General features: G+C 40.2%; 1 protein-coding gene across 1 annotated transcript in view; it reads right to left on the reverse strand.

Moving 5' to 3' along the window:
• Window positions 1-4,774: 4,774 nt before the first annotated feature.
• The window catches only part of RGSL1 (regulator of G protein signaling like 1), a gene marked incomplete at its 5' end in the record, with an annotated part of 34,813 nt that continues 24,168 nt past the window's right edge, over window positions 4,775-15,419 (reverse strand). Inside the window, 7 exons of the mRNA XM_081325523.1 lie at window positions 4,775-4,955; window positions 6,512-6,569; window positions 7,994-8,089; window positions 8,366-8,490; window positions 11,159-11,283; window positions 13,867-14,005; window positions 14,491-14,674. Of these exons, the coding sequence (XP_081181649.1) occupies window positions 4,919-4,955; window positions 6,512-6,569; window positions 7,994-8,089; window positions 8,366-8,490; window positions 11,159-11,283; window positions 13,867-14,005; window positions 14,491-14,674 (764 nt within the window). The 3' untranslated portion in view covers window positions 4,775-4,918. The remainder of the gene's footprint in view (window positions 4,956-6,511; window positions 6,570-7,993; window positions 8,090-8,365; window positions 8,491-11,158; window positions 11,284-13,866; window positions 14,006-14,490; window positions 14,675-15,419) is intronic.

The raw sequence follows: 15,419 nt of genomic DNA on the forward strand, positions 1-15,419 counted from the left end.
GCAGGCTAAAACCTTGTCCTTTTCACACAAATTAAAAGATTTACACCTCAATAACATATAAGGCCTCATTGCAAAAACTGAAATATGTGTGTGAATTTTTCCCCTAGATAATCTCATTGTTTTCTTGAAAGTTGATTTATGAATCCCTTTAAGTTACAAATCTCTCCACTGTATAATGTGATCTAATGACTTTGAATATTTTCATCACAGCTGGCCACTAAGGTAGGCAAAACCCAAATTGCATTGACCACTTCTGAGTCCTACCAATAACATCCCTTTGCTGTTGATTCCAAGTTTCTGAAGTCAGAATAGACCTGAATATTTTAAAAAATATTTCAATATTTTAAAATCTTAATTTGAGCAATGCCATTAATTTTTCAAGAGTGGCAATACAAGGCTAGAATTACTACTGGTGCATAGTTTGCATTTAGCATTTTGGTTAGGATCCAATCATCTCTGGTTCCTTTGCCATTTTTGAGCTATGAGTTCAGCAGCCCCCAAAAGAGACCATGCAGGCCAATTTGCTATGCTATTGAGGCAGTGATTCAATGAAACCAGGATCTCACTGAGTATTTGGCCAACATCTGAAGAGAAATGAGGCAATGAGAGTTAACAAAGATCTTTGTAAAGAAAGAGAGAAAGCATCAGTCCAAAACTGTGGAACTCTTTTCCATTGTTAGTGACCTTTTGCAATGTGTCCAGCTATTTTTCTTTTCAGCCTTGATATGAATTGAAGACTGTACTTTCTAAAACCTTCAGCTCACTAGGTTCTAGTTTCATCATATTCAAAATCAAGCCATGGCATTTGGTTCCCTGAGTCTTAAGTGAGATCTGAACCCAAAGATTTTTTTTGGATGTTACTAATTAACTTTGGAAAGTTATTGAACATCTGACGCATGAGCTGGAAATGATGGCTGAGGTGGCCCATTCCATCTACCTCCATAGCGTACCAGACTCTCAAGCCTTTTTTCCCCTGGGCTTTAAGCTGATTTGCATCTTGCTAATAACCTCTGGTCAATCTTCCAAACTAATCTAATAGAGCAAAGAGGTCTTTATCAGTGTGGTAGCAATGAAAAAGTATTGTGCAGTAGGCCAGGGCAATATCAATAGCAGTGGAGCCCCGCACATTTCTTACAAGTTCCTCTTTGTGAACCCTATTGATGGGTCCATTTAGAATGCACTGATTAAAGTTAGAAGTCATTTGGGATCAGCTCTCTTCCTCGTGGCTGATATCTGCATCTTAGAAGGCCAGAGAAAGAATTAGAGGAAAGAGGTGCCCAGAAGAGACCTGTTAAAACAGATAAATATTATTTCATCCCAGGCATTAAAAAGCCTGTATCTCGCTGCAACAAAGTTAAATCCAAAATATAATCTTCCATCTTGTTCAGTGGTGGGATTCAAATATGTGAACAACCAGTTCTTTGTGTGGATGCTGCTTCCGAAGTCCATTCTGGGCCTGGGCAACAAAAAATTAGCTACTGGTTCTGCTGAACTGGTGCAAACTGGCTGAATCCCATCACTGATCTTGCCCCCAAATCACTGAACTATTGAGACTCAATTATATTTACCTCCTTTTATAGAGTGTCATAGCAGAGAGCAAATATAAGGAGCAGGGGGTTCTTATGCACAGTTTATCCACTATATTATGTATTTCCCCCTAGCATTGTCTCTTAAGGCTTGAGGTTGCTGTCATTTCATAGGAAACAAAACTATCAAGCTCTTTTGGAAGATAATCAGATTTTCCATTGGGCAGGAGAGACCTTTCCTTTTTTGTCACCATCTAGATATATCCCAGGAACTCAATGAAATCTCCTGCTAATCTCACAGTACTCTGTCAGTTGAAGGTCTCTGTGTTTCACTAATGAAGTAGATTGGTGCAGAATTAGTAGAATCTGCTGTGCCAATGGTGGCTTGGCCAGTAGTACCACATTGTGGAGAGGTCTTTTCAGAACTGACTGAAGCATCAAAGGTCATCAGTAAAAACGGGGGTTTCAACACCATTTCAGATGTAGAGTTGAACTGCAATTGGACAATTTCAAGGTTGGAATTCATGCCTCTTGTTATTTGATGAATAAGTTTATTTATTTTTATCTATATTTCATATTTCTTAACTGCCCTCTCCAGCTCTCTAGAGTTGCATGGATAAATTCATTTTTATTTTTTATGTCAAAGTTGCTTTGATAAATACACTTTCCCCTTTTATTCATTTGTGTGAAGAAAGGTGGGGCCGAAGCTGAATGCTATCTATATTAGCCGGTTTTCTCTCAGATCATCAGAGGGAGCTACAGGAACCTTTGTAGATGAGGACAGGCTTCGTGACTAGGCCTCTACAGCTTAAAAGCTGGAATAAACCTAGTTGTTATTTTAATGAGGTCAAGACTGAATGAACAGATAATAAATGATGTTTTAATCTTTCAATCTTTTGCAAATTTCAATTTGCTCTTCATTGGAAACAAATGAGCAGAAAGTACTGGTTTCTGATTAAGAAAGGTGAGCAAAAGCATTAAGAGAGACTTAGCAAGTTGATATTTGTATTGTAGACATAAAGTTTGTAGAGTTACTGTATGTATGATTCTGTGTCATGTGCAACGTGAATTGTATCATTGAGTAATGTTCACCTGCAACTTATAATCATTATAATATATAATGAAGGACATAATACGACAGCTTTCTGTCATGAAAGCTGCCCAACCCACCTCACAGGGTTCTGGTTGTTATGGGGAAAATAGGAGAAGGAAGGAGTATTAAGTATGTGTGCCACCTTTAGTCACTTTTATAAAGTAAGAAAGGTGAGATAAAGATCTAATAAATAAATCTCACTCTGTTTCCAAATGTAACAATTTATTGGCATTCATATATCAAAAAGATAAATGTTTTCATGTTCAGAACCCTTTTAGTCAGTTCAGTAAATGTAAGTGGCAGTGAATTCTTGCAGGTAAAATTTCTACTTTTGATTCACTGTAGCAATGTGCTGAAATGTTATTCAATTTTATCTAAATATAAAACACGCTCAGTGTAAAGAGAAATACAAAAAGAATTTATGTTAAGAGGAAGTGTGGATTGCAAGCCCTCCTTGCTTGAAGTGAAGATCTTTGACCTACAAAAGGACACCAAGCAATGTTTTGTAAATGCAGTGCAGGCTGCAGCTGCGGGGCGAGGTGGGGGGGGGGGACCCAAGCACATTTCATTATGCTCTGCAGTTGCTTGACATAAAATCCCTTCACAAATGAAAGAGAAACTTGCAGGGGGGGAAATATTTCCTTGCTGTTTCAAATTTCTTTGGTATGTATAGGATCTGGAGTTGTTTATAAATGTGCAACAATGCAATATATACCTCCAGGACATATGTCCATCTTATCAAAAGAAACATAGCTTCTTTTTAATATAGCTGAGTCCAGCTTCCTTCTAGAATACAGAAAAACAGCCAGATAGAGTTCCAGCGTTTGGGATCAGGAAACATGGAGAGATAATATTTTTTCACTTTGGTAACCTGAAGGTGTGCAGATGCTTGCTGAGGAATTCTAGGAGTTGAAGTCCACATATTTTCAAGTTGCCAGTGTCGGAAAAATAATGGATTAGCAGCTACTTTTGGAAGTATGGCTTGTGACACAGGATACAATTCAAAACAGTCCCAGATTTTTAAGTCACTGTAACAGCTCTTAAGGGAATGAATGCATTTTTGTGGGATGAATAGGGTACTTGTGAGTAATGATTGCAGAGGAGAATACCAATGATTTTGGAGGATTCTGTGATCCTGTATTGTAATTCTGATTTTTAGTAGGTAGCTGCAATAATATCATGAACATATGACGGCCCTCTTTTGGTATGCAAATGGTAACAACATATGTATCTGTGGTTTTTCAGAATGATTCTCTTATGCCAAAGGATTTTTTTTAAATAAGACCAGGACATTGTCCCTCCCCCCTTCCCCTTTCCTGGAGTCATAGGTTAAGAAATCATCAACAAAACAAATGACAAAACGTATATGGCTGCATCCTCCTCCTAATGCTGGGACTTGTGTGCTTGAGACAGACATTAGGATGCAAACAGATAAGAACAGCGTATGTAAAATAGCATCAATACATGCATGCCATTAATTTCATGTCACAGTGGTTTGCTGTGGATGCCGCTGCCTAATGTTTCCACAGTATCTGTTGACAGATGAAATTTGGATTCTTTAAAGGACTATTGCCCTACTGCTGAAGATGCTGCCAAATCTTTAGATTCAGGGTAGATTTTTTTTAACCTGGAAAAAACAAAAAGTGATAAAGTGGCTGCTGATTCTGTGACATCTGATGGGATGACTGAAGAAAGAAATAAAGATAGATTTTTGTACTAAGCTTGTCAATATAGAAAGATCTGACAGGGGAGGTTTAATAAAAGACCAGTATTTCATGATTAAGATAACTGCTTATTCCAGAAATGCTATTATCTCTTACAAGTACCTGTTTCATCTTCTGAAATGAAACAAACAATGATTTTTTTTACAAATAAAATCTAAAACGATAACTTGTCATTATAATAAAATAGAAATCAACCCACTCAGTCTTAAAATTATATCAAAGGGGTGGACACACCTATTTTAATTATTCTAGAGAGGCTCTCTAAATTTTGCAGGGATTCTCATCCCTGTATGCACAGAAAGACATATCCTCAATTCTTTCTTTTTCCTCTATCCTTTTTTTTCTTGGTTGCTTCTGCTTTCTGAGGGTTAATAGAAAGGATTAGAAAAATACATCCCAGGAGGGAAAATATACTTTTATCACTTAGCTCCCAAAGATCTTTCCAGGCTTGTTAAAGCCCCATTACTTGCTGTGGTGATAGACAAGGAACTCAGTTTCCATATGTTGCAGCAGAAATTTATCGCCCATTGACAAAGTGGTGACAACGTGCTTCCAGAAGGGAAGATATTAAGCTGTTAAAACACTTTTTTTCCATCTTCAAAAATTGATGTCCTGTGTCAGGATGCAAGCAAAAACAAATTTAACAAATTTAAAGCTGAGATACATAATGTTATAAAGAATTCACGACTGGATTGGGAATTAGTTGATCTTTTGGCATTATTAGGCTGTGGCTTCTGTGTGACAAACATGTCCAACCATACCAGGTAGTCCTTATGACCACGTTTGGGACCAGAATTTCTGTTGCTAAGCAAGGCAGATGTTAAGTGGGTTGTGGCCAGTTTTATGATTTTTTTGCCAAGATTGTTAAATTAATCACTGCAGTTGCAGCAGTGCAGTTGTTAAGAGAATCTGGCTTCCCCTATTGACTATACTTGGCAGAAGTTGGTTGAGATGGTTGCTAATGGTGATCACACGCCAAGTTGTTTCCTTAACCTTCCATTAACCATTCTGTCCACCTGTTTAGGAGCAGAATAATTGCATACAGAATGGTGGCTGAGAAGACAGACCCTAAATCAGTTGGTCTAAACACCCAAGAGCATCTTTCTGATCAGCATCAATACTTGTCATTTAATTCTACCACCTATTGATTTTACATAACTTGAGGCTGGATCATATTGGAATATAGAGGAAAAGGCTACTTGAATACAGAACTGGAACATCTAGTGAAAACTTACCACCATCCCACTCATAAACTTAAGAAAAGGTAAGGGCAATTCAGTCACAGGACAAAGTGTGAGGGGAGTAGCTGTTAAAACCATGATTGTGCCTTGATGTGCCAAAATCTCACAGAATTCAGATTTTTTTTCCTGTGAAATATCTGAGAATGTCTTTGTCTAATGCTTACTTCCTATCGCTGGCTGCTTTGTAGAACCTCCTCTGAATATCTCCACCACATGTGTGTGTTTCTACATGTGGCAGCAATAGCATTATCATCCTCTGCATGGAGACAGGATGCAAAAGGTTGGCCAAATTGTAAGCATGGTTGCTTCTACGACTGGTTGCACAAGTGAAACACATGTGTGTACACATTCCATAGGAAACCCATGTAATATCTTACCTGTTTATTGGGGAGCTTCTGCCCAATAAACTGATGGAGAATTTTCACTGAAAAAAATCAATAATTTTGACTTTCTCTAATTTATCATTCAATAAATTTGGTGGAGAATTTCAGGAGGATGCTTTTATATAGTTCTACATACGCGGTGGCTCAGTGGGTTAGGACGCTGAGCTTGTCGATCAGAAGGTCGGCAGTTTGGCGGGTCGAATCCCGAGTGTCGCGTAACAGAGTGAGCGCCTGTTACTCGTCCCAGCTTCTGCCAACCTAGCAGTTCGAAAGCACGTAAAAATGCAAGTAGAAAAATAGGGACCACTCCGGTGGGAAGGTAACAGCGTTCCGTGCGCCTTTGGCGTCTAGTCATGCCGGCCACATGACCACGGAGACGTCCTCGGACAAGCGCTGGCTCTTCGGCTTTGAAACGGAGATGAGCACCGGCCCCTAGAGTTGGAAACGACTAGCACGCATGTGCGGGGGAACCTTTACCTTTACCTTACATTTCTCAAAAACTTTTAAGTCTCAGGTAGAGGCAACATATTTCAAAAACATTTACCTTTTTTGCACAGAGGCACCAGATGACGATTTCCTACGGACTACACTTCCTGTCGATGCTGTCAAGGAAAAGGAGTTGTTAGGACTAAATCAATTGATTCAACCAAATATGAAACCACTCATAAAGGAATTATTGATATATTTTTTCCTTTCACAAGCCTCAACCTATCTGGAAAAAAATGATCTCTTTTTTCCCCTCATCCACAACTAAGGAAAGTAATTTCTAAGTTCTGGACAACTGCCAAATTCTTTAAGGTTAGATTGTTCCTACTTCAATTTTTGGTTCAGCCATTATACTGAATAATAAGGAGAGGGCCAGAGTGCAGGAAATGCAAAAAATTACGATCACCTAGATAAGACTTTAATTTGTTCTTTGGATTTTGCTGGCCTTCTTGCTGAGAATTTAGCAACTTTTTCACCATCCGGAAAAGGTGGATTTTTCCACTAGCAAATCTAGAATCACTATGCTTGTTTATATTTGTAGTGACAAAGACTTCTTTATACATGCAGTCCTCAACTTTCATTTCATTTAGTGACGGTTCAAAGTTACAACAGCATTCAACAATATGACTTATGACCCTTTTTCATAGTTACCACCTTGGCAGCATCCCCATGATCATATAATCAAAATTCAGATGCTTGGCAAGTGGGTCATACCATCGCTGTGTCACAAGGTCATGTGATTAATCTTTTGCAATCTTTTGATGAGCAAAGTCAATGGGGAAGCCAAATTCACTTAACAACCGTGTTACTAACTTATCAATTACAGTGATTCACTTAATAACAGTGGCAAGAAGGCTTGTAAAATGGGGGCAAAACTCACTTAACAAATGTTTCATTTAACAACAGAAATTTTGGGCTCAATTGTGGTCGTAAGTCAAAGACTGTATATTTCTATTCTCTTTCTGTATAGTCCAGTGATGGTGAACCTTTAAACACCCCCGCAAGCCCCGCTCTGCTGCCTGCCCTGCCGCCTGCCCACTCCCGTTCTGCTACCCACCCGCCCCCACCCTGCCCACCCTCAGGGCCTCCTACTGCCTCCACGGCCCACTGCAGCAGTTTACCCAGGCGACCCTGCAGTGCCATGGCAGCCATGCCCTCTGCCTGTGCCCTGCAGCATCATCTGTGCGTGACGGAGCACAAGGGCGGAGTCTTGTCCCTGCTGCCTGGCTGCCATGTCCTTGGCTGCGCTCCTCTGCACGGGCTGCACCCGGGGGCGGCTCTCCAGGGTCGCTGCTGGTGAGGAGAGGGCTGCAGGGTGGTGGTGGGGCTGGGGGCTTGGTACGCGTGCCCACAGAGGGGGCTCTGTGTGCCATCTCTGGCATGCATGCCATAGGTTCACCACCACTGGTATAGTCCTACTTCTTTTTTTCTATTTCCTTGCACTTCGAATCTTTCTTTTTTCCCTTTCTTTAAATTTACTTTGTGTTAGATTATACTGTTATAATTAAAATTCTTAATAAAATTGTATAAAATGACTTACATTTTTCTCCAGGTGACTCATCTGTTGCCTCTCTTGGTTGAGGCAGCAGTAGTTGTATTCCCTTGAGCAAAGTAAACCTGATGATTGGATGATCTTCTATATAAATTTATTAAAAAGTGAAGGTAAATTATAACAGGCATTATCTCCTGATCCCCCAAATAAAACACCACTGATAAAAAATTGTCTTAATATGCACACTCTAACAATAGTGTAAAGTTACTGAGTTTGAAAAACACTAGTTTAGCACCCTATAGAAGGTCAAGAGTTGCTTTTTAGAGCCGTGAGATACAGTTCAAACATGCCAATCAAGTGCATATTTTATAACATAAAACATATACAAAATAAATCATGGAAGCTGCAGGTTCTGCTTACCTCCACTGAAAACACTGGCCCTCCTAGTTGCTTTTGTAGGTGATAGTGGTGGTGGAGGAGGAGACTCATCTGCTTTTTCTCCTTTGCGTTTTCTGAAATATTTCATCACTTTCCAATAACAGTATCTGCCAGGAAAAATGTTGATACTCCTGGCAGCTTTTATTGACATAAGGCACATTTGGCAAAGCAAAGAGTTGCTCGCTAAGAAAGGTACAAAAAAAACAAAGCAGACAAACCAGCTTAGAGGCTTCCTGAGCCCCCGGTGGCTGTCATATATGGATAACAGACTGTGTGGGCTACAACTTTTGTAGGACAGGTCTAGAATGAAGGAACCCCAAAAAACAGTAAACAAGTGGACAGAGTGACAATTTAGGGACATGCAATTCTTCTTTGAGCTGAACCTTTCTTTTTGTAGTACTAAGCCACCCAAAATCAAATTATCACAGAAAAGCAGCACAATCAGTAAGAACACACCATGGAGGCTCCTACCTTCATTCGATTTTGAAATATGTATTGCTTAGATTGCAAAATCAACTTTGGGACCAGCTTAATAACCCTGTTGTGACCTTTGTTCTCTGATTATGTCCACTATAATAGGTATTTCCCAGATAAAAAGCATGCCCAGTGACCTTTTTATTCTGTCATGTCATTGTTGTATTATCTTCATCTCATCCTCAGCCCACAGATGAGGTAGCGTAACATTATTCTTGGCTGTTTTGATCTGAAAATAGCATTTTTCTCCTTAAGCATTCAATGACCTTGGGTCTTTTTGTTGTGGGGGTAAACTGATACTGTACGCTCAACCTAGCGGTGTTGCAAGTGACTCTTAGTGGTTGGGATCATCTTGCCATTTATTAGCTACGTTGGGCTGGTGCAAATATGTTCCCTCCCTTCAATCCCTAGGTATTGCCCTCTAGATCCCTATTTTCATAGAATCATGGGCTGAAAAGGACTTTGGAGGTCTTCTAGTCCAGCCCCCAGCCCAAGCCAGGAGTTCTTACACCATCCCAGGTAGATGGTTGTCCAATCATTTCTTGAAAGCTTCCAGCAATGGAGCACCCACAATTTTGAGGGAGGCAAGCTGATCCACTGCTCTCAGGAAAGTCTTCCTTATTTCCCAGTTGGCTCTTCCTCTGATAATCTTCCACCCATTGCTTCTTGTCCAGCCCTCAGGTGTTATGGTGAATAAATTGACAACTTCTTACCTGCAACAGCCCTGTTTTAGGAACAATGAGAGCAGCAGATAGGGTTTTTCCCTCATGTTTACCAGGTATCTGAATTGATCCCTAGCTTGGAGATCTGTTTCAGCCCAAATAGCACTACTAGTGGTGGTGATGTAGGTTGCGAGGTGAAGCAGGCCAGAGCAAGCCATCTGTGTCACTTACCCCTCCTGATGTGCCTGTCAGCTGTTATTTGAGCTGCTATTGAGTATAGATTTACTGTTCTTTCAGAAATGTACCAAATGTTTCACAAACTTTTTTTAAAAAGCTGTCCATATTGGGAAGAGGGGGAAGGTATGGTGAAGTGGGATTCTTTTACTTTATTTTGCAATCCTCACAGCTGTTTGAGAGACTTGTTGACTGTAACTGGTGAATAGAGTCAGTTCTTCCACCATCCCTCCCTGCCCTGGTAACCTGGGCTTCAGCTGCCAAAATGGGGAGGATTGGCAAGAGAAATGGGATACCTAATAAAGCAAGTAGAGCACCTCTGTTGGTAGGCTCTAGCACCCCATGGATCAGTGGCAGCTCATTTCCCAGTCTGCTGGTTAGGTGAGGATTGTTCAGTGTGGCAGAAAAGCATCTTCTGCTTTGCTGGTCAGACTCTACCAATGCCATGGATCAAGGGCCATAGAGGGCAGAGAGAATGGCGTTGATGGACAGAAGGATGAGCCACTACCAAGTCAATGGTCAGATGCAAAGGTTTTGAGAAAACATCTCAGACAAGCCCTTCCCTTAGTTCACATAAAGAACTATTTGTGTGTGTGACCTGGCTGGGCTGACACTTGATAGCAGATCTTGACAGATGATGGGGTCTACACTGTACAGCTGTACAATGATTAGTGGAGAGTTTCTACTTATTAGTGAGACTAGAAAACAGAGGACCACGACGCCAGGGAGTTTAAGCTTACTTACTAAAGCTTTAATAACATACCCTGAATACTTTAAATCAGAATAATGTTATCTGGTGGCAAACCAGAACATAGGTTTTAGATGCAGGATAGGGATTGATAGTTTAGTTTAGCTGATTGATTAGTCAAACAGTCACATCAAATCATAATAGCAACAGGCTACAACATAACTTGCCACGTTATGTGACGTGTTATGACATATCGTGCCTTTTTCCCCCCTTGCTGGAACTGGGGTAGGCATGGCTTCTGTGTGACACATCCAGCCTGTGGGCCGGCAGTTTGACATACCAGGACTAGAAAGCAGGAGATCGTTAGTTCAAGTCCCATCTTAGCCATGAAAGCCAGCTGGATGACTTTGGGTCAGTCACTCTTTCTCAGTCCAACTCACCACACAGGGTTGTTGTTGTGGACAAAATAGGAGGAAGGTGTGTTGGATATGTTTGCTGCTTTGAATTATTTGTAAAAATAATAACGACGGGATACAAATCAATAAATAATATTGTCAACATGAATTGGTAGTCAGCAAATGCTAATCCTGTATATATTTTGATGAATGGAGAACACTTCAATTCTGCAATTGGAAAAGGCCCTATAAGAGTGTCTCAACACACATCTGAAGTGTACATATACAGCAAATTAATAATCCAAGTGATAAAAATACTTACTTCTTCCAGAAGTATAATAAATGTGGGAAGATGGAAATTATAGCACCATGATAAAGAGTCCTGTTCAGCACCCCTTCAGAAATCAAAGTCCGAATTTGAATACACTGTGCATCTGTGAGATTGACCTGATCATAAATAAATAAAATCTATTTTCAAATAAAATGTCATAAAAATGGATAATCATGTCAACCCATCATCAGAACAGAAACAGAAATCTCTGAGATAATGCTTTCAAACCAAATGTTGGAAGGCAAAGGCTAACTATGGAGAAGTGCTTACATTTGGTATTTTGTCTAGAATGTGAACCTCCTTCACAAAATGCCTTGCAGGCATGCATGAATATCACCGCTTAAGCACATTCTTGCCCTAAAAATGTTTAACTTCTCTTTACTAAGACCAGTGTAGCATTCAGTGGGACCTAATTCTAAAAGAGTAATTTCCTAGGAAAAATTTCTAGATCAGAGACTATAATCTAGCTGCTCAAGACCTAAGATCCAACTAATCATGTTCATCATCTGTACATAATCATTTTCAAATTCTGTTACATATTGTTCTATACCTGCTGGCTTTCTGTCCATACTGACCCTCACCCTTAAATGCACATACAAAAACATGAAAAGTAAATCCTTCTGTAGTCAGTTGTTCTCTGGATTTCATTTTGAGTTCTCTATTTTCCTGAGTTAGGTAAAAGCAAAGTTCCCCCTGTCCAGCTTTGTCCAACTGTAAGAGGCAGTGCTCATTCCCATTTCTTAACTGAGGGAGCCACCATTGTCTGAAATGTCTGAAGACATTTCTGTGGTTATGTGGCCAACATGACTATATGCCGAGGCATACAAAATGCTTTTACCTTCCCATCGAAGTTGTACCTATTTATTCTACTTGCATTTGCATGATGCTTTTGAACTGCTAGGTGGGCAGGAGCTCAGCCCATCATGTGGCACTTGGGTCTTGAGCCCGGACTGTCAACTTTCCAGCTGGCAGGCTCAGCATCTTTAACCACTGAACTTCCACGCCCCCTATTTTCCTGCATTAGCAAGCCTGTATTTGTTAACCATTGTTGTTTGCTATAAACCATTGTTTCTTTTCTATAAAATACTTCTTGAGTGGAAGTCAACAAAAGTATTTATGGGCATTACCTGGGTCTAAAAAGGTAAAGGTAAAGGTTCCCCCGCACATGCGTGCTAGTCGTTTCCGACTCTAGGGGCCGGTGCTCATCTCCGTTTCAAAGCCGAAGAGCCAGCGCTTGTCCAAGGACATCTCTGTGGTCATGTGGCCGGCATGACTAGACGCCAAAGGCGCACGGAGCGCTGTTACCTTCCCACCGTAGTGGTCCCTATTTTTCTACTTGCATTTTTACGTGCTTTCGAACTGCTAGGTTGGCAGAAGCTGGGACAAGTAACAGGCGCTCACTCTGCTACGCGGCACTCGGGATTCGACCCGCCAAACTGCTGACCTTCTGATCGACAAGCTCAGCGTCCTAACCCACTGAGCCACCGCGTCTACATCTCTGTAATTTGTTCAAATTTGCCATTTGTAATATGGCAAGCCCAATAAAATGTTTTTTTATATAAATTTACAGTTTAACTTTACCCTACCATAAAAAGCCATGCCATCAAAACCCCAGACCATGACTTTCTAATTCTAAGAGTTTCTTATTTCTTAGCAGCATCCATTCTTTCATTAAGCAAACTACAGGCAGCAAAATACAATTTAAAATCAGGCAACCCCATTACACCTCTTTCCTTTGCACCTAGGAGAAACTTATATTTAATTCTTGATTTCTCAAATGAATCTGGCTGTATCTTTTTGCCATTGTTTGAAGGGTACATTATGCCTCAAAATGGATATTGTCTGGAATAAAAACATTCCTTCCCCATTTGTCATTCAGTCCTTTGTCATGAACTCCTCTTTCTTTTCAATGCTGCAGCAAGGTTCCTGGGATTTAATCTCTCTTCCATACTTAGGTAATCAGAAAGTAAGTTTTGATTTCCAGCTTTGTGATGAATTGAAAACTTCTATGGTTGCATAGTTAAATGCCATCTGGTAATCCTAGGATTACTGTCCTTCATTGGTTTTTTTTAATCTATGCAAGTAGTTGATGAAAGGGCATGGCAGCCTAGTGGTTAAGATGATGGGCTTGACAACCAAAAAGTTTGAGACTCAAGTACCGTGTGATGGGGTGAGATCCTGTTTTGCCCAGCTCTTGCCAACCTAGCAGTTTGAAAGCATGCAAATGCAAGTAAATAAATAGGTACCATTTAGTTGGGAAGGTACGGTAACAGCATACTTTGTACTTTTTAAAAAATGCTTATTTTGTTGATTTATTTATTAAATTTATATGCCACCAGTTTCAGTCTCCGAAGCAACTCTGTCTCTATATGTGTAGGAAGTTTATCACCACAAACCAAAGTAGAAACTCCTTTCTGAGCAAAGGAATGAATGATTCCTTTAAACATGGGTCTTTAAAGATACAAATGTTGTGCTAATGTAGGATGCAACATGACTACTTTCGACTTTTACGAAACATGCCACTATTATTATAATAATAAGTTAAGCTTTGCTATGAAATCTGTATATCTTACCTGTCCATCTGTCCACTTCAGTGCCTATTCTCTGCCATTAAGTTGAAAATGCAGCATCTTTTCTTTATGTTCCTGCAAGCACAACTAATCCCATTACCTTGGAAAAGTTGTTTTCAGATCTCTTACCCTGAGTTTAGGTGGGATATCTGAGTTCAGAAATAGTTTGGTGATTGTAGCCACTTTGTTCTTCAAGAAGGCAATATCTCTCTCTGTATAGAACCCAAGAGAAGCCAGCATGACCACAGTGTCAGACAAGTGAAGAAACCTGTTGTAGTAATAAACAGAAAAAGGAGAGACATTGAGGATGGGGAACACAAAAGCCCCCCTTGATGTAGCAGAAAAGGGAGAGATGACCACATCACAGTTGATATCATCCAGGCCTGGATTGGCAATGCTAATATGGCAATAACAGGCCATATTTGGGGTCAATGGATATTTCTTCCTGTGGCCCATTCCCATGCTAAAAGCTGCCGTGTTCATTTGGCACCAGTCTGACATAGGTCTCTGTGGCTGCCACAGATTGCCAAGGTGAATTAGAAGGAGAATGCCTCCCATGTTGGAGAACATATTGGCGAATTATCCAATCCAAACAAGATGTTTCAAATATTCATATATGGCCTTACAATGTGATGCTTGATGAGTGTGAATGAAGAGTTGCATTAAACACGATTGATGAGGGTAAATATTATTGATCACAGAATACAAGAAGCATGGATGATATGTCAAGTGATATAGCATGGGGTGACCTACCTCTCCATTTCTAGATAAAAGTAGAAATCATTCACCAAGAAGTTGACTGAGATGATGCGGCCACCAGGTAGCTTGCGCTTCACCTGTTGTGATTCAGGGTCTTCTGATAGTCCAGAAGCTGCACCATAACGCCCACTAACTCCACTCTGACTTGCAGGCTTTGTTTGAGTTGGACTCTGTATATCTGGACAGAAAGAGAGGGAGCATCTTCCACAAAAATCCATCCATGATGAGAGGTATAAAAATAATTCTGTTCAATAATCTTCAATATTGGCAATTTCATTCCCCAATGCAGGAGACCAGAAGTTGCACAAAAATGATTTTGGACCACAATGCACTTCAACTTATCAGTCCCTTTAATAACCCGTTCCCCATTAGTCCATGCCTTGAAGATTAAGAATTTCCTGGTAAAATTGCTTTGGCTGGATAATTGTTGCAGGAGCAGATATTGTTGAGCTGGAAACTTCCAGTGATTTACTACCATCAGAATGAAGAATGCGGGGAAAACACACTGACCACAACTAATACAAGGCTATCAGGATGAACCTCTAACTTCAGAAGATTGGCTTTAATGATTTAGTAGACATAAAACACTGGAATGAGTTTTTAGGAGTTCCAGCTGGATCCAAGTGCTCTGCCTGCTAGGGAAAGTTACTCTAGGAAACCAGATTAATCTTCTATTTAGAGAGTCATTTGAAGACAGAGAAGCACACTCAGACTCAGGTCAAAGTACATGACACAGGAAATACAATACAACAACTCCAAACACAAAAGCCCAGGAAGGTATAAAACCCACCACTCCCAGCAACATGTAGTCAGCTTTCCCAGAGCCATGCTTCTGTCTGGCTTTTCTCTTCAATAAACTACAACTTTCTTTCTAAAGCAGTCTCCATTTTGTTTATTCCCAGCTTGGATTGGACCCTGATGAA

Source organism: Vipera berus, assembly GCF_964194415.1.
Source record: "Vipera berus genome assembly, chromosome: 3".
Taxonomy (NCBI): Eukaryota; Metazoa; Chordata; class Lepidosauria; order Squamata; family Viperidae; genus Vipera; species Vipera berus.